General features: G+C 46.2%; 1 protein-coding gene across 1 annotated transcript in view; it reads left to right on the forward strand.

The window, feature by feature from the left end:
* The first annotated feature begins 9,693 nt into the window (after positions 1-9,693).
* The window catches only part of LOC146058044 (hydroperoxide isomerase ALOXE3-like), a 33,087-nt gene continuing 23,548 nt past the window's right edge, over positions 9,694-19,232 (forward strand). Inside the window, exons 1-9 of the mRNA XM_083170007.1 lie at positions 9,694-9,950; positions 10,536-10,740; positions 11,636-11,717; positions 13,590-13,712; positions 13,872-13,975; positions 14,383-14,555; positions 14,704-14,850; positions 16,717-16,920; positions 17,360-17,446. Of these exons, the coding sequence (XP_083026133.1) occupies positions 9,804-9,950; positions 10,536-10,740; positions 11,636-11,717; positions 13,590-13,712; positions 13,872-13,975; positions 14,383-14,555; positions 14,704-14,850; positions 16,717-16,920; positions 17,360-17,446 (1,272 nt within the window). The 5' untranslated portion in view covers positions 9,694-9,803. The remainder of the gene's footprint in view (positions 9,951-10,535; positions 10,741-11,635; positions 11,718-13,589; positions 13,713-13,871; positions 13,976-14,382; positions 14,556-14,703; positions 14,851-16,716; positions 16,921-17,359; positions 17,447-19,232) is intronic.

The raw sequence follows: 19,232 nt of genomic DNA on the forward strand, positions 1-19,232 counted from the left end.
GCACTGCTGAATGGCTGCCTGGGTACTGCACAGCTCGGTAAATATGTTCCCCATGTTCGTGTCCCTTATTAGAATGCGTCTTGTGCATATCTGTATGTGTGATGTATATCTGTACTGCCATTGTTGCCTGTTCCTTGTACTGATAACCCTTTGTATTACAGTATGTGCATTGTTATTTTTAATGTCTGAAAAGCGCCTTGAGTCCTGTTGGAGAAAGTGCGCTATATAAATAAAACTTACTTACTTACACTGTCTACATATACAGACATTCAAAATTGCAGCATCTGCAATTATATACTTTCATTTCCTGAGATAGTCATCACATATCTGTGCCACCCCTTCCCCACTGCTACTACTGGAGGCTGAGAGATGAGCGTTTAGGGGCTGATTCAGACCTGCTGGCACTGCTAGTATGAGTAAGAACGGGTGCCAGAAACTTTTTGGTAGGAGGGGGGTGTATCATTTCTATTCACACCACGGGGTTGGGGTGGAAGATGTTGAAAGACAGAAGGGGCAGCATTGTGAACCTTCGCCTGGGGTGCCTTCAATCCTTGCACTGGCCCTGTCAGGAGCCCTGTGCGAGGCGAGCTCTGCAGCACTGGAGCAGCAGCAACCGGCTAGTAAGGATTATTATTAGCACGGACTTCTCTCTTCGGATGTCTGTGTAAGGATGCTCAGTGACTCGACCCTATGAACCATCCCATGGGGTGGGTCACTGAGCGTCCTCACACAGACAGCCAGAGAGCTCCCCCTTCCACTCTGCCTGCCACTCTCCATTCCACCGTGGTTGCCGCTCCCCCTTAAACCGCGGCCGTCGCTCCCCCTTACACAGTGGTCGCCTCTCCCCCTTCCCCCCTGCCCGCCTCTCTCCTGTGGCCATTGTTCCCCTGTTCTCCCTTGTAGAGAGCATGATGCTCTCCACCCAGAGCCGGTGCAAGGCACCGGAGCACCCCAGGCGGGGGGGGCACCAAGGCGCTCACCGCTGACCTGCTCCATGCCGCGGCTCACCCGCTCTATACCACGGCCGCATTGCATCACAACCCTCCCTCCCCCGCACGGGGTGTGTGTGTGATGCGATACGTCCGCTGAGGTCGCTCCACAGAGGGAGGGGGGCTTGGGTTGGGTTGCCGCCGGGTGCGATGCGCCGCTGCAAGGCGACACGAAGGGGTTGGGATGGCGGGCGGATGGGTGGGGGTGATGCCGCGACGTTACTCCACAAGGGGGGCAATGCGGCGGTGGCCGTCTAGTCGCTGGGAGGGGGGATAGTGGGGTCCCTGCTCCCAACTACCGCCCTCCAGTGGCTGGCACCCTAGGCAAATGCCTAAAGCTGCCTAGTGGTGGCGCCAGCCCTGTCTCCACCCGGGCCCTGACGGATAGCAGCGCAGGTACCTGTCCAGCCTGTACCTGCGCTATCAGTGCAATTGGGAGGGGGGCTGTTTGGCAGTAGCGGTTGGAAGGGGGGCGGGGCAGAATTTTTTAGGGTGGGGGGAGATGATTTTCATGGTTTTTTTTTAAATGAGAATATAATAGTGTGCCGAGTGCAGCGAGGCACCGCGACTGAAGCATGGAGAATGCACTTGGCACACTTATACGTTGTCCATGTCAGGATGCAGTGTAAATCCCGGCGGTCGGGATCCCGGCGTTCAGAATCACGACGCTGGAATCCCGACCGCCGAAATCCCGACACTTTCTCCCTCCGGGGGTGTCCACGACACCCCCGGAGGGAGAATAAATTAGTGTGCCGAGCGTAGCGAGGGTGTGGGCCCGCTGCGTGTCGAGCGCAGCGCGCCCGCAAGGGGGGGGGGGGGGTGATTAAGGCTTGTGTTGACCTTCTGTCAATGTCAACCTAGGGTATGTCGACCATTCTGATCTGATTGGTTGCCCATTGAAACATCCCATCTTTAATAGAACTCCCAACTTTCTAAATAAACCCCTTAGTGTTAAAGGCATTAAAAAAGTAAAAAATATTGGTGAAAAAATACAAAATAAAATATGTGAAAAAGGTTGACACAAGCAAAAAAGGTCAATATTGAAAGGCTGACACATGGAAAGGTCAACGTGCCTTTTTAAAATTTGTATGTGGTAATGTTGACACCTGTCATCATGGACTACTTAGCACATACCCTCACAGACAATCTGTCGTAGTCCATGTGGATGTTAAACCACTGTATGGAAAGGTGTTGACCTGTTGTATTTTGACATTATAGCAATGTCGACCTTCTGTATGTCAACATATTGATTGTATGTCGACACTACAGCCCTGTCAGCCAGATACCATCTAGACTAGAGCCCTTTTTCCTATGGGGTACGGTCATGAGCATTCCTACGGGTCACCATCATGATGGTAGACAAGTAGTAGGTCTACACCATTAGGTCAACATGACTTAAGGTAGACATGCAGGAAGGTCGACATGACTTAAGGTCAACATGGGTTAGGTCGACAGGGTCATTGGGTCGACATGGTTTTATTTACTATTTTTTGAGCAAAAATGTGCTGACAGGCGGTATTTCATGCCCTAGCATCCACTAGGGCGTGGTGGGAGAGTAAAATAATGCACCCGAAGCATGGTGAGCATAACGAGCCATGCGAGAGGACGCGGTGCTACGTTTCAGTCTCCATGTCGACACGACATTTCATGACCTACTATCCACTAGGGCATGGTGGGAGAACAATATAGCGTTCCATGCGAGGGGACACGGTGCTACATTTTAGTATCTATGTTGACTGTGTTGACATTCCGTTGAAAAAAAAATATGTTGACCTTACCCATGTCGACTTAATGACCCTGTCGACCTTACCCATGTCGACCTAATAACCCTGCCAGCCTAAAGTCATGTCTACCTTACTGCCTGTCTACCTTAACTCATATCGACCTAAATCATACCCTCCAACTGTACCGATTTTGCCGGTACAGTACCGTTTGTTAACGGTCTGTACCGGCAAAATACAAAGTGTACCGATGTACCGATTTTCAGCTGGCTGCGGGTAGTAAAAGGTAGCACCTGTTCCCAGTGGTGCTTTGCGGGCCCCGGCCAGCGTGCGTCGCGCTGACGTCACGTCGCATACCCTCCTGCACTCCTCTGTCGGCGCATGCTCTGCTGAGGCGCCATGGAGCAGGAGGACCTCCCTTACTCCTCCGCGGGCGCATACTCTGCAGAGTATACAAGGTGCCATGGAGCAGAAGGACTGTGGAGCACCTACTGTTACTGGCTACCTAGCTGGCTGTGCAATCACCATGTGGCACCGCTGAATGGCTGCCTGGGTACTGCACAGCTCGGTAATTATATGTTCCTCATGTCTGTGTCCCTCATTAGAGTACATCTAGTATATATATATCAGTACGGTTACTGGCTATCTAGCTGGCTGTCCAATCACCATGTGGCACCGCTGAATGGATGCCTGGGTACTGCACAGCTCGGTAATTATATGTTCCCCATGTCTGTGTCCCTCATTAGAGTACATCTAGTATATATATCAGTACTGTTACTGGCTGTGCAATCACCATGTGGCACTGCTGAATGGCTGCCTGGGTACTGCACAGCTCGGTAAATATGTTCCCCATGTCCGTGTCCCTTATTAGAATGCGTCTTGTGCATATCTGTATGTGTGATGTATATCTGTACTGCCATTGTTGCCTGTTCCTTGTACTGATAACCCTTTGTATTACAGTATGTGCATTGTTATTTTTAATGTCTGTAAAGCGCCTTGAGTCCTGTTGGAGAAAGTGCGCTATATAAATAAAACTTACTTACTTACTTACACTGTCTACATATACAGACATTCAAAATTGCAGCATCTGCAATTATATACTTTCATTTCCTGAGATAGTCATCACATATCTGTGCCACCCCTCCCCCACTGCTACTACTGGAGGCTGAGAGATGAGCGTTTAGGGGCTGATTCAGACCTGCTGGCACTGCTAGTATGAGTAAGAACGGGTGCCAGAAACTTTTTGGTAGGAGGGGGGTGTATCATTTCTATTCACACCACGGGGTTGGGGTGGAAGATGTTGAAAGACAGAAGGGGCAGCATTGTGAACCTTCGCCTGGGGTGCCTTCAATCCTTGCACTGGCCCTGCCAGGAGCCCTGTGCAAGGCGAGCTCTGCAGCACTGGAGCAGCAGCAACCGGCTAGTAAGGATTATTATTAGCACGGACTTCTCTCTCCGGCTGTCTGTGTAAGGATGCTCAGTGACTCGACCCTATGAACCATCCCATGGGGTGGGTCACTGAGCGTCCTCACACAGACAGCCAGAGAGCTCCCCCTTCCACTCTGCCTGCGGCTCTCCATTCCACCGTGGTTGCCGCTCCCCCTGAAACCACGGCCGTCGCTCCCCCTTACACAGTGGTCGCCTCTCCCCCTTCCACCCTGCCCGCCGCTCTCCCGTGGCCACTGTTCCCCTGTTCTCCCTTGTAGAAAGCATGATGCTCTCCACCCAGGGCCGGTGCAAGGCACCGGAGCACCCCAGGCGGGGGGCGCCCCGGCGCTCACAGCTGACCTGCTCCATGCCGCGGCTCACCCGCTCCATACCACGGCCGCATTGCATCACAACCCTCCCTCCCCCGAAAGGGGTGTGTGTGTGCTGCGATGCGGCCACTGAGGTCGCTCCACAGAGGGAGGGGGGCTTGGGTTGGGTTGCCGCCGGGTGCGATGCGCCGCTGCAAGGCGACACAAAGGGGTTGGGATGGCGGGCGGATGGGTGGGGGTGATGCCGCGATGTTACTCCACAAGGGGGGCAATGCGGCGCCGGCCGTCTAGTCGCTGGGAGGGGGGATAGGAGTGACAGCCACTCACCTCCATCCAGCGGGGTCCCTGCTCCCAACTACCGCCCTCCAGTGGCTGGCGCCCTAGGTAAATGCCTAAAGCTGCCTAGTGGTGGCACCGGCCCTGTCTCCACCCGGGCCCTGACGGATAGCAGCACAGGTACCTGTCCAGCCTGTACCTGCGCTATCAGTGCATTTGGGAGGGGGGCTGTTTGGCAGTAGCGGTTGAAAGGGGGGCGGGGCAGAATTTTTTAGGGCGGGGGGAGATGATTTTTATGTTTTTTTTTAAATGAGAATATAATAGTGTGCCGAGTGCAGCGAGGCACCGCGACTGAAGCATGGAGAATGCACTTGGCACACTTATACATTGTCCATGTCAGGATGCAGAGTAAATCCCGGCGGTCGGGATCCCGGCGTTCAGAATCCCGACGCTGGAATCCCGACCACCGAAATCCCGACACTTTCTCCCTCCGGGGGTGAATAAATTAGTGTGCCGAGCGTATCGAGGCACCGGGCCCGCTGCGTGGCGAGCGCAGCGAGCCCGCAAGGGGGGGCCATCCACGTCCCCCCCTTGTCGGGATTTTGGCGGTCGGGATTCCACCGTCGGGATTCTGAACGCCGGGATCCCGACCGCCGGGATTTAATACTGAATCCGTCCATGTCAACAAAAACCTGTGAAAAACACATGTCGACCTTATTTAGGTCGACCATGACCATGTCGACTTAAGGCTTGTGTTGACCTTCTGTCAATGTCAACCTAGGGTATGTCGACCATTCTGATCTGATTTTTTGCCCATTGAAACATCCCATCTTTAATAGAACTGTAAATAAACCCCTTAGTGTTAAAGGCATTAAAAAAGTAAAAAATATTGGTGAAAAAATACAAAATAAAATATGTGAAAAAGGTTGACACAAGCAAAAAAGGTCAATATTGAAAGGCTGACACATGGAAAGGTCAACGTGCCTTTTTAAAATGTGTATGTGTTAATGTTGACACCTGTCATCATGGACTCCTTAGCGCATACCCTCACAGACAATCAGTCGTAGTCCATGTGGATGTTAAACTACTGTATGGAAAGGTGTTGACCTGTTGTATTTTGACATTATAGCAATGTCGACCTTCTGTATGTCAACCTATTGATTGTATGTCGACACTACAGCCCTGTCAGCCAGATACCATCTAGACTAGAGCCCTTTTTTCTATGGGGTACGGTCATTGGGTCACCAGCATGATGGTAGACAAGTAGTAGGTCTACACCATTTGGTCAACATGACTTAAGGTAGACATGCAGGAAGGTCGACATGACTTAAGGTCAACATGGGTTAGGTCGACAGGGTCATTGGGTCAACATGGTTTTATTTACTATTTTTTGGGCAAAAATGTGCTGACAGGCGGTATTTCATGCCCTAGCATCCACTAGGGCGTGGTGGGAGAGTAAAATAATGTGCCGAGCGTAGCGAGACACTGCACCCGAAGCATGGCGAGCATAACGAGCCATGCGAGAGGACGCGGTGCTACGTTTCAGTCTCCATGTCGACACGACATTTCATGACCTACCATCCACTAGGGCATGGTGGGAGAACAATATAGCGTTCCATGCGAGGGGACACTGTGCTACATTTTAGTATCTATGTTGACTGTGTTGATATTCCGTTGAAAAAAAAATATGTCGACCTTACCCATGTCGACTTAATGACCCTGTCGACCTTACCCATGTCGACCTAATAACCCTGCCAGCCTAAAGTCATGTCTACCTTACTGCCTGTCTACCTTAACTCATATCGACTTAAATCATACCCTCCAACTGTACCGATTTTGCCGGTACAGTACCGTTTGTTAACGGTCTGTAACGGCAAAATACAAAGTGTACCGATGTACCGATTTTCAGCTGGCCACGGGTAGTAAACAGTAGCACCCGTTCCCAGTGGTGCTTTGTGGTCCCGCGGCTCCGGCGCGTACCCTCCTGCACTCCTCTGTCGGCGCATGCTCTGCTGAGGCGCCATGGAGCAGGAGGACCTCCCATACTCCTCCGCGGGCGCATACTCTGCAGAGTATACAAGGCGCCATGGAGCAGAAGGACTGTGGAGCACCTGCTGCGGCTGGCGGGAGTCGGGACGCAGTGAGAGGGGAGCAGTGAGCGGCACACAGTAAGTGGGCAGTTGCGTACGCATGAATTTAACTTGACATTATTTGGAAAGGGGGTGTGACCATGCCCCCTTTGCCCATGGCCATGCCCCCTTTCCGTATGTATACCGATTTTTGCAGTCCAAATGTTGGAGGGTATGCTAAATGCATGTCGACCTAATGGTGTAGACCAGTGGTTCTCAACCTCAGTCCTCAGGGACCCCCGAACGGTGCACATTTTCCAGGTCACCTCACAGATACACAGGTGCACTAATTACTCACATTTTAAAAGATCACAAGTGGAGCTAATTATTTCACCTGTGATTCTGTGTGGAGACCTGGAAAACGTGCACTGTTGGGGGTCCTTGAGGACCGAGGTTGAGAACCACTGGTGTAGACCTAATGCTTGTCTACCATAATGCTGGTGACCTAATGATCCATACCCTTTCCTATATAGTTTATATCAGAGATCAAGATCTACTAACAGTTCATGTTTCCAGACCAACTGTGGATCTTTAGAATGTGTCAGGACTGAACACAGCACATGTTTGTAATTATAGTAAGGACTACACTTGTGCACCAGTTAGGTCAGGGGTGGCCAAACCTGTCCTCAAGATCTACCAACGGTGCATGTTTTCCAGGCAACCTGTGGATCTATAGTAGGAATGAATGCAGCATGTTTGAAAATGTGACAGTTAGTAATGACTACATCTGTGCAGCAGCTAGGTGATTTGGAAAATGTGGACCGGTGGTAGATCTCGAGGAACGGTTTGGCCACCCCTGAGTTAGGTGGCCTGGAAAACATGAACTGTTGTTAGATCTCAAGGAACAGTTTGGCCAGCCCTGGTCTATAGTATGGGGATATCTACACACCTGAGTTTGGAGATTGCCTCAGTCTAGATTAGTTCCCCTCCCCCTCTGCACTCACATTGTATTTAAGCAGGGACCCAGCTGTGGCTGCTCATTACTGACTCAGGCACAATCTAAAGTAAGTTCTCTTGTACTTATTTAGTGGCAGGTTTCTATGGATGGATGGATGGGTGGGTGTTTGGGTGTGGGGACCCTTGAACTTGTCTGGCTGGGCCAATTCAGAGCATCACTACATAACAAATCGATTCAAATTTGATTCCAAGTTCTTTGTACTGCTTGTCTTTTATCTATGTATACCGCCTGTCAGCTGAAAACTTAGTAAAAAAAGCATGTGTACCATTTGACCATATGACTGTCTATCATGAGTCAGTTTATGATCAGTCCGGATACCACTATTGTAACCCCCTTAACTTGGATTTGCATAGTCCAAGCTTGTTTAGCCACTAGGTGTCTGATGAATGATACAGCGGGACCAAAAATCAATAGGCACCAAATGTAATTGTGTTCTCATATCAACCTGGGGATTGTAGTGGTGTGTTTATCACTTAGGGCCTTATTCTGGTTGATTTGGTCGGATGCATATTTTCGGACAGGAACCGAGTGTTCTTAGCCCCGCCTTCCGTACGGATCGCTCACACTGTCCGAATGCGGTAAGATGCCGACCGAATGGACCGCGAGTGGATATTTCATTGAACACCTTCTCCATCTCTGGGAACCTCCCCTATCATTCGATGGTCAGCACCCATCGAATGCAGGACCAAGTGGTCAGGTAGCCCCGAGTGCTCCAGACCACTCGGGCATTTCAACATGCAAAAGCAGGGATATGGGCGGGCAGCTGGCATCCGGCTATGTCATATGTCCGCCCCCCCCCCCCCCCACGTGCGTCACGGCCGCATTACCATACGCGGGGCGTATGCATATGGTAATGAGCCCAAACAGCCCTTCACGCCCCTCTCCACCCCCTGTTCGGATTGCTCTGACCGATCATTTTCTGTACAGAATTTACTTTGTATTCGGACGTGCGCGGCGTTCGCACATGCGCAAACACCAACCATCGGCTGTCCGTCCATTCGGAGCCATCCGTCGCAACCAGAATAACCCCCTTAGTATCCTGGGTACTGGTGGATTATCACGGCTCCCACGATCGTATGCGAAAAAATCGAATCGCATACGATTTTTCACTGAAAAGCATCCAAATGCATTGGAATTAGTATGAAACATGTTCAATGGCCCCCAAATGGCATTTTTGAGGCTGTACCACCCCCACTATCAACGCGAACCCGAAGCGTGGCGAGCCCGCGTCCTACGACCTTTTCATACCCCCACTATCCACGTCGGCGTGGAGTTGAGAATAGAAAGTGTGGCGAGCCACGAGCCCGAAGCGTCCCCTTACGGGCTTCACAGGTGTCAGCGTCCTCTCGCGGGGCTCGCCACACTTTCTATTCTCAACTCCACGCCGACGTGGATAGTGGGGGTATGAAAAGGTCGTAGGACGCGTACCGCCGCCCCTCGCAGGCTCGCTGCGCTCGCCACGCTTCGGGTTCGCGTTGATAGTGGGGGTGGTACAGCCTCAAAAATGCCATTTGGAGGCCATTGAACATGTTTCATATTCCAATGCATTTGGATGCTTTTCAGTGAAAAATCGTATGCGATGCGATTTTGACAAAAAACTGCAAAAATCGGTAAAAATCGCATGCCACTATATATGGCATGCGATGGGAGCCGTGATACTCCACAAGTACCGTATCCTGCTAGCTCATTAAAGCCTTTAGCCAATAGTGGTGAAAACACTGTGAGGTGGTCAAAACTGACTAGAAATAAATATTAAGGGTAAGAATAATGTGAGAACATAATGGGTCAGAGTAACATTAAGCTCCACAATTTTTTCCAATTTTTTTTAAGAATTCCCAAGCCCTTAATTGTGTTTTTTTCCAGAACTAAATCATGGCAATCCTCTAGAACCAAAATCAAAACTCAGGGGTCTGCCCTCATCTCTAGTATACTTTCTTACAGAGCTGGTTTTGTGAGGATCATTGTCCAAAATCATGGGGACCTACAAGCTTAGATTTGCAACCGGGACTGACCTGAGTGCTGGGACATGTGGACAAATCTCCATTGTTCTTGTGGGAGCCAAGGGAGAAAGTGCAAAACACCAACTGCCCCATAACTGGAGCAACTTCAGATCTGGAGCAGTAAGTATCTTATGATTACTGTGTTACTTAAAGTTATATTTTAAGGAGTAAAAAAGTGGATGTTGACTGATGGGATAAAATACCTGATTGCATTGTGCAGATTATAGGTGTGATTTTGGAATGTTGCACTATGACTACATATAGTAGAGTTGATGTGTTTTTAAATTTATTTCCCTTTCCTTACTGTGTAAATCCCTAAACTCCCGAATGCATTACTAGGGCGATAAATCTGTTTTAGGATAAGAAGTTGGGTGCAACACTATGGACACACTACTCACCAGTGTGGACAACCTAATAACTGCCCTGGCTATTGCATCACTGGTCCTGTTGTTATGGGGCTGCATACTGTGTAATAAAGTGCAGGCTGCCCAATATAAATATAAAGCTCACGGCATGTATTGGTGGTCTCGTCTACTTTGAGGCTCCACATGGGTTGCCATAAATGATCCTCTTTGAACAGGTACAGTATATATTCATGCTCCAAATGTCAATCTCTATATGACCCCCCCCCCCCCCAGCATCTGCCCTAGTGGAAGCCCAGGGTTCCTGCATGCATGTTTCTCAGATACAGCTCTTGTTTCACAGGTGTCTGACTTTGCCATCAACATTGAGAATGATCTTGGAGATCTACTGCTGGTCCGGCTGTCTGTAGAGCAATACAAGTTCTTTAACATGGATGCTTGGTACTGCCTTTATGTTGATGTTACCAGTCCTGGTGGTCAACGCTTCCAGTTTCCTTTCTATAAGTGGCTATCTAGTCCAATGACCGTCGAGATTCCAGAAGGGAAGGGTGAGATCTCGCTCATGATTATCTATATGATAGCCCATAAAGCAGTAGCCAAAGCATCGTATGTATGTTCCTGGGATATGGTTATTGGGTTGGCAGGGGTAAGCTTGACAGTCTAAAGGTCAACGTGGGAGTTTTTTTTTTTTTTTGTTTTTTTTTTGAGCTGACAGACGGAATTTCATGCCCTACAATCTACTAGAGCATGGTTGGAAAATACAATAGTGTGCTGAGCGTGGAGAGGCACCGTACCCAAAGCATAGCAGGTGCAGCAGTGCTACGTTATGGTGTCCATGTCAACATCTAGTTCTATTTACACTAGAGAAGAGACGTTTAAGGGGGGACATGCTCAATATGTATAAATACATTAGGGGCCAATATAAGGAACTGTCAAACACCCTTTTTTTTCTGCTAGACTGGAACCTAGGACGAGAGGGCACGAGTTTAGATTAGAAGAAAAAAGATTGTTCATCTAGAAGAGAATTTCTTAGTCAGAACAGTTTAACTTTGGAACTCTCTTCCTGGAGAAGTGGTGTCGGCAGACACTATAAATATGTTTAAAATAAGGTTGGAAAACATTTATTGGTTAAAAATATATCCTAGGGTACGAATAAGTAACATAATCGGTCTTTAAAATATCAGAGCCTACTATACAACAAGGGATTAACTATATAAACATAGGTTGAACTAGATGGATGCATGTCTTTATTCAGCCTCACCTACTATGTAACTATGAAAAACCCCATGTTTACCTTTTGGACTGTCGACCTAATGCTTGTCTATCCTATGATCCATACCCAGATTTCCATAGATGGACCTTCTCCTTGAGTTACATGGCTTAGCTCTGTGCCAGATTAATAACCAAGCTTAATTAGTGCTCTTGCGTTTTGGTATATTTCAGGCATCCTATTATCTGGGAGTACTTCCCCTATTCTCCAGCAACAACGACAAAAGGAACTGGAGATGGAGCGAGAAACCCACAAGTGAGTGGGGTACTTATGTAATATCTGGGCTCCCGTTTTTCTTATGAGACAATGTCTGCTCGCCACGCTTCGGGCACGGTGGCTCGCTGCGCTCGCCACACTATATAAAATCAACTCCGTGCGTAGTTGGATGGTAGGGGTATGAAAAAATTGGGTGCATTTAACATGGGAGCCCAGATAATACATTAAGTACCGTGAGTGGCCAATATACATGTAGTATTTTATACTTATCTGTACCTATTGCTATTATGTCTATTTTGCTGAAATGTCATTTTGGCCAGAGGAGTGGCAAGTTCTTCATCTAGGATAATCCCATTTGTCTCCTACTGTGAAGTTTCTTTCTAGTAACTAGGACAAGCTGACGTTAGTTCCTGTGTATAACTTAAGATAAGATAAGAATTTATTGTCATTGCAACACAATAAAAAAATTGTAAAACAACGAAATTATAATCTTGGTCACAGAACAGGAAACAAGTACAAATTAACAATTTTGGTTAGTCGGTAACGGCAGCTGGGAAAAAGCTATTTTTCAAACGTGATGTTCTGAATATGCTATGGTAATGTGTAGTTCTATTTGCTGGTTATGAAACAAGTTTACTTGCCTATAAACTACCAACTAAATTGAAACTGCTATGCACGTAGAATGTGTATAGTGTTTGAGGGACTTAAACCTCTGCGGAAGGGTAGCCATACCTTCCTTTAGGGTCGTTCTATACCAAACCATCTCAAGAAATTTAAAAAGAGCTTCCTTGCACTCAAATACTGCGGAGGCCCATGATGACACCTGTGTGTAATGATCTGGCACTATTTCAGCCAGATAACTCGGCTGGTTATGCAGACATTGTAAAAGTCTGCCCTGAAGGTGCATGGAGAGGTGTGTGGAGTTAGCTGCAGTTAGTGTAGGATGCTCATGGTTCAGCAGACTCTAGTTCCTGCCAATTCCAGTACTGTGCATCACCATCTTGCATAGAATGGTTAGAAGCAATGTTCCCTCTGATTTTACGAAGGCTGTGTGCGGCAAAAGATTTTGCCTGTGCAACTTTGGAAGGAAATTTAAAATTTTGTGAGTCACTTATATATAACTGGAAAATGACGTTCAGTATTTGCGTTAACTTTACTTCAAAATGATATTAAACATGTAAACATTCAAAACACAGCACACAATGTAGTTAATGGGTGAAACGCACAATAATTGAGTCCACAACTGCAAAAAGGGACCACTGCTGCTTTGTGCGCTCTGTCATGTCTGTGCGCACGCTCGTTGTTGTGTGCGCGCGCACAGCTTAGAGGGAACACTGGTTAGAAGTAGTCATCCGTTAAATCCAGAGCCTCAGTCACCAAAGCAACATCGCACTCAGCCTGTGCTACTGGAATCTGACTTTGGAGGAAACCTAGTGGTCCAGTTCTCTTGCCATTCCAGTCTATAAGTTCCATTTTCAGTCCAGCCAGTCCGGCTTAGTTCTTATCAGCAATTTTAATTTTGGGGGTTTCATGGAGAATACCACTAGCATTTTTGAGCCTGTGCCTCTGTCCTGGGTCAACTACCTGGTGTAGACAGTAATACTCCAACCTGAAGGTCTTAAAATAAGTCTCATTCGTACAGCAGTTCCAGCTAAAACCTATCACATGGCCCTAGCCTTGTGACACTATGCTTATGTTTAGCAGCACTTGTCTTGTTGCCTGACTCTACTTAATATACTGACCAGGGTATATAAAATGTAACTGTAAATTGGGCAATAAGAACCCTTATTGAAGGCGAAATTGAAATCTCGCTGTTTCTATAATCAAAAGTTCTAGGAATGGAGAAGTGTGGTCCATGTAGGAATAGCATAATTGATCACTTTGTATAACATTAAGCTTTGTTGCCTGCAGGTGGAAATCTTATGCAGAAGGTGTCCCTCACTGCATTGCTGTGGACAAGGTTGCACAACTACCGACTAATGACCGGTATTCCTTCCTAAAACTGAGCAGCTTTGGCTATGCCCTGTTATCCACGTAAGTATCTAGTCAGAGTAGATGAGGACCAGGCATGTAACAAACTGCATTTGGGATCATTCAATAAAAAGAACTAGTCTATATTTCTATTTGGAGCTCTCCAGGATATGAAATCCATTTCTGTTGGTTATTTGAAACCTTTATCACTTTCTTCCACAGGGTATTGGATATGAAGATGAATGGCTTCTTACAATGTACAGAATCATGGACCAATATCGAAGATATCAAACTGCTCTTCTACCTAAGGAGGTCTGAAAATGCAGGTATGTTTAGTCTCTGGCCACATACTCTCCTTTACAGGAACTACTTAATAAGGGAGTGACTGAAGAAAGTTCACCTCTTGCTCATGTAAGGCAGGTGTGGCCAAACCTGTCCTCAAGATCTATCAACTGAATGTTTTCCAGGCAACCTGTGGATATATAGTAGGAATGAATGCAGCATGTTTTGAAAATATAACAGTTAGTAATGACTACAGCTGTGCTCCAGCTAGGTAACCTGGAAAACGTGGACCGTTGGTAGAACTCTAGGACCGTTTGGCCACCCCTGATGTAAGATGTAACGTACTATAAAGTGCTTTTGTGTACAGTGCAAGACTACCTACTGTATCTCCTAGTCCCTCAACTTGCAATGAATGACTATATGAAACATTCTTGCTGAATTTTATCCCCAGATAAGGTAGCTGAGATCTGGAAGGAGGATCACTTCTTTGGAAGTCAATATCTTAATGGAATTAACCCTACGCTAATCAGGAAATGCTCCACTATTCCTGAGAACTTCCCAGTTAGTGATCACATGGTGGCTGCATCTCTGGGGACCTCCACCAGTCTTCAGAAAGAACTAGAGGTGGATTGTGGCCAAAAGGCCTATGTGTCTTTTTTTTTTTTTTTGGCTTGTGTGTTTTTTTTTTTTGTGGGGGGCATGTACAGTATATCCCAAAACAGCCCTCCTGATGACTTATATACCATGCAGTAAACTGGTGCTTGTCTTGTAGAATGGCAACATCTTCCTGATAGATTACAAGCTGCTACATGGGGTTCCTGCCAATAAATCCATAAATGGAAAGCAACAACATATCGCTGCCCCTATGTGTCTACTGTGGAAAACTCCCAAAGATCAACTTGTCCCAATAGCCATCCAGGCAAGTCTGTCTTCTAATGTCTATTGAATATGATTTCCTGTCTGTAAGATCATGATTTAAATCTGGACAATGACCCCTCAACTTTTTGTAGAAAAACCACCATTCAGGTCCTATAGGTCAGTGGTTGATCTCCACATCAACCATCACTAAAGGCCCATACACACTGGGCAACTTTGAGCTGAAAGTCGCTCAAAACACCCAGTTTGAGCGGCTTTCAGCTCAAAGCCGCCCAGTGTGTATGCCCGGGCGATGATCGCTGCTGCGTGCTCCCGCATCATCGCCGGGAAAGCCGCTCATCTGCTGGTTATAGCAGATGAGCGGCTTTCAGGAAAGGCTTTGCATAGCTCTGCAAAGCAGCCCCCTCTTTCTCATCGGCGCTGGGCAGGGGGAAAGCCGCTCAGTGTGTATGGACCATAACATGTTAATCACCTATTGATGGAATTTGAGAACTGGAGGTCACTACTAGTGTGTGTGTGTGTGTGTGTGTGTGTGTGTGTGTGTGTGTATAGCAATATGCGTAATGTTGCAACAAACAACAAACTTTCTACTGCAAGGCTCTAAACATGGGGAGTTAGTATGTGGATTGCACATATTTCCGAGTATCAATCTTGGCACCTGCATTCGGTCCTCTTAATATTTACATGATTGCAAAAGGCTATAATCTGGCCTCACACATTGTAGTATGCTCTCCCCTGAGAGGATACTGACCCATCTAAGGTGACAAATGCCTTCTTTAAAAATATTTGTAAGGATCAGACCTATTCTGCAATAGAACAATAGACAGAGTGCTTGTTTAATGTGGTTCGGTCTACCAGTAGTCAAGCTCAATAGCCTTTTAACAAAGGGTCCTGAGTATTTTACACCTAACCTTGAATATCTGGATGCTGACTTTATTTTTATTCTTTATTTAAAAGGTAATAATCACATGTGAACTGTCTAAACATGAGATGATGCACAGGTACATGGCCTATTGCTGGGTTGGGATCATTTGGTCTACAGCATTATGGTAGACAGTAATTCGGTCGACATGGTTGTAGGTCATTAGGTCGACATGGGGTTTCTCTTTTTTTTTATTTATTTTTTCTGAATGTCAACTGTCGACATGGACACCGTAAGTGCACTGCATTGCTCACTATGCGTCGGGCACGGTGCCTTGCTACGCTTGGCACACTATTTTATTCTCCCACCACGCCCTAGTGGATGGTAGGGCATGAAATACCGCCTGTCGGCACATATTGGCAAAAAAAAAATGATAAACTCCATGTCGAACTAATGTCCTTTTCCCTGTCGACTTAATGGTGTCTACATAATGCTGTAGACCAAATGACCGCATTCCCTATTGCACATGTCTTCAACCTGTGGCCCTCCAGATGTTGTGGAACTACATTTCCCAGCATGCCCTGACAGTTTTGGCATGCTCTTATAGGTAAAAATTTGGCAATGCATGTTGGAACATGTAGTTTCACAACATTTGGAGGGCCATAGGTAGAAGACCCATGCCCTATTGCTTTCCTGTTCCAGCTGCCCATCTAATTTGTCAGGGTATACTAATTGGTGTTTCGCAGCAATTTGTGACAATTCAACTGCAGAATTCTAGAGTAAGGCATTGTATACCTTATTGACCCAACAGGGGGTAGATTCATTTTAAACTGTCCCAACCAAGGTGAAGCAAGTCTTGGGTAAATGTATAAATACATAAGTGTTTTATAGCTAAATGGTTAACATTTTATCTTAATCGGCACACGTTCTTTCAAATGCAAAGATTAATTGCGAACTAGGCTTTTGTGATTACATAATGCTAAGTGTAAACACTATGGTAGAGGAAAAGTACATGGTGCTGTAGTGACAGTTCTGTTTCTACTACAGTTGGCTCAGACCCCAGGAGAGAACGCACCAATCTTCCTGCCCAGTGACTCAGAATCTGACTGGTTACTGGCCAAGATCTGGGTGCGTAACTCTGAATTCCAGGTGCATCAAGGGGACACTCACCTTCTCCGCACTCATCTCTTTGCTGAGGTCTTCAACATTGCAACCACCAGACAACTTCCAATGAGCCACCCAGTGTACAAGGTGAGATCTGGTTTTAAACCCTGTCTTGGAGTGACTCTCATAGCAGGGGTTCTGGAGATGGGCTGAGAAGGTCACTTCAATATGGAGCGTTGAAGTGGAATGTTCTGCATGTAAATTTTAATTTTGTGGCTATAATTAGAATGTAAAAATTGGGCTTTTATTTCTGCACAATTATCCTATTTGATACAATAACAATAACCTCTATGGGGGAATAAGTGTTGTGTGTGCCGGCTGCACCCAACAGAGCAATCGAACTGTTGAATCTTTTGGGCATGCACAGCTACCAGAATGTTGGCATTACTGTTAATGTTTCCTTTTGAAGGGATGGTAACCAGTGTAAACACACTGGCTACTGTACTTCCTGTATATAAATTCTAATTTACTCCAAAAGGTCTAGTTCAGATGGTATTATAATGCCAATATTTTTCTAATTTTACAGCTAATTATTCCACATCTCCGCTATACACTTGAAATCAACGTCCTTGCCAGGTCAGAACTTATAGGTCCAGGGGGTGTCTTTGATCAGGTGAGATCCTTTAAACAACCATTACAGAAAATTCTGCCAGCTCACATGGTTTGATTGTTTAGGGTGTGACTTGTGGAGGGAAATACAAAAGACAAAGAATGTGCAATTATTTGCGCTGATGCCCGGAAGCAGCCAGCACTAGTAGAGAAAAGTTCACCAACTTTTCAGAAATATGGAATACAAAGGTAAAGTTACTAGTACATAAGGCGCTTTCCAGGATTTAACTTACACTATTTATTGTGCAAGTGTCCATAGAAGTTTGTAGTGTGAATTCTTTCAAAGATTCAGCCAGTCCTACAGGTGTTTCATATAGGTAACCAAAATCTCCACAGACTGAAATATGCTCTAAAATGGAAATAGAAGAATAGTGCAACACCTTTTTTCAAAAAGGGGGGGGGGGGGGAAAACAATTATGCACTCACAATTTCCAAGATAAAAAACAGCATATAATCACCAGCCGGTGATAACAAGTGGGAGGTTACACCCAGGGATCACTCCACCAAAGTAGCCAGGCTCCGGACACCTTTTCTCTTGGGGTAGAAGCTCCAGGGGTTGTCCCGTCCCAATAGACGCAGTAGAATCTTCCAGCCACGGGAACACCTGCTTAATGCATTTCGGACCATTGGGGTCCTTCAGAAGCATGATGTTTCCCGTGGCTGGTAGGGATATAAATAGTGAAAAAAGGCACCAAAACAGCAATTACGCTGCTCTGACGCTATACAGGAAGCGGAAGTGATCAGTGCCGTGACCGGAAGCGGAACGCCGTTATTTGCGTTCCACCTGGCGCTCCCCATGCGTTCCATAGTAGCGGAACGTCACTTCCGGTACGGAAGGCTCCGTATTGCACACTGCCCATTCAATGGAGCGCATCTCAATTGCATATGCGTTCCAGACGGACGGAACATGACTTCCGGGATTTGAAGGATCACATATTGCACATTTGCCCATAATACAATCTGTAAACACAATTTGATATAATCTTCTCCAGAGTTTTTCTTTAGTCCATATTTCCATACAAAAAACCTCCTCCTTTCAGATTCAGTATTAGTCCTTGTTTTACTTAGTCCATATATAGAGAAGACAAAAAAAGGGGAGGGGGAGAAAATAGAGGGCAGTCAAGCAAATTTTACAGAATCCATCCATTATTATATAAAAAATACTGTGCATCATATGTTTAAAAATAATAAATATATAAAAACATGTAATAAAACATATACTTAAACAGCTAAAAGGCAATATTTATAAAAACCATTTAATTTCAAAATCACTGTTAAGACCATTTGGCACCAGAGTATTGAGCTTAATCTACCTCATTTCACATTGGGCTAGGCGGGTTTCTATATTTTTATTACGCCATGTGGGTGTAATATTTCGAGAACACCAAATGATTTAATACAACATTCTTTGGAGTTGTGTACCTTTTTAAAATGAGCAGGAACTGTGTGGGTTTCTAAACCCTTTCTTATATTGTACACATGCTCCGCTAGACGTGTTTTTAGGTTCCTGTTGGTTTTGCCCACATAAAATAAGCCACAATCACATTGTAAAAAAATATATGACATTCTTAGAATTACATGTGATAAAATGATTAACTTTAAAACTGGTGCCATAAAATTGTATTCTTTGGTTTTACTTATGCCTTTAGCTGTTCTACACATCAAGCACATTCCACAACGGTGGAACCCCTTTGTGCGGTCACTTGTTCGGTGCATTACATCAAGACAACTTTTAACAAGCTTGTCCTTTAGTGATGGTGCTTTTCTGTAAATAAAGCCTGGATTGCATG

Source organism: Crinia signifera, chromosome 2, assembly GCF_055691185.1.
Source record: "Crinia signifera chromosome 2, ASM5569118v1, whole genome shotgun sequence".
Classification (NCBI taxonomy): domain Eukaryota; kingdom Metazoa; phylum Chordata; class Amphibia; order Anura; family Myobatrachidae; genus Crinia; species Crinia signifera.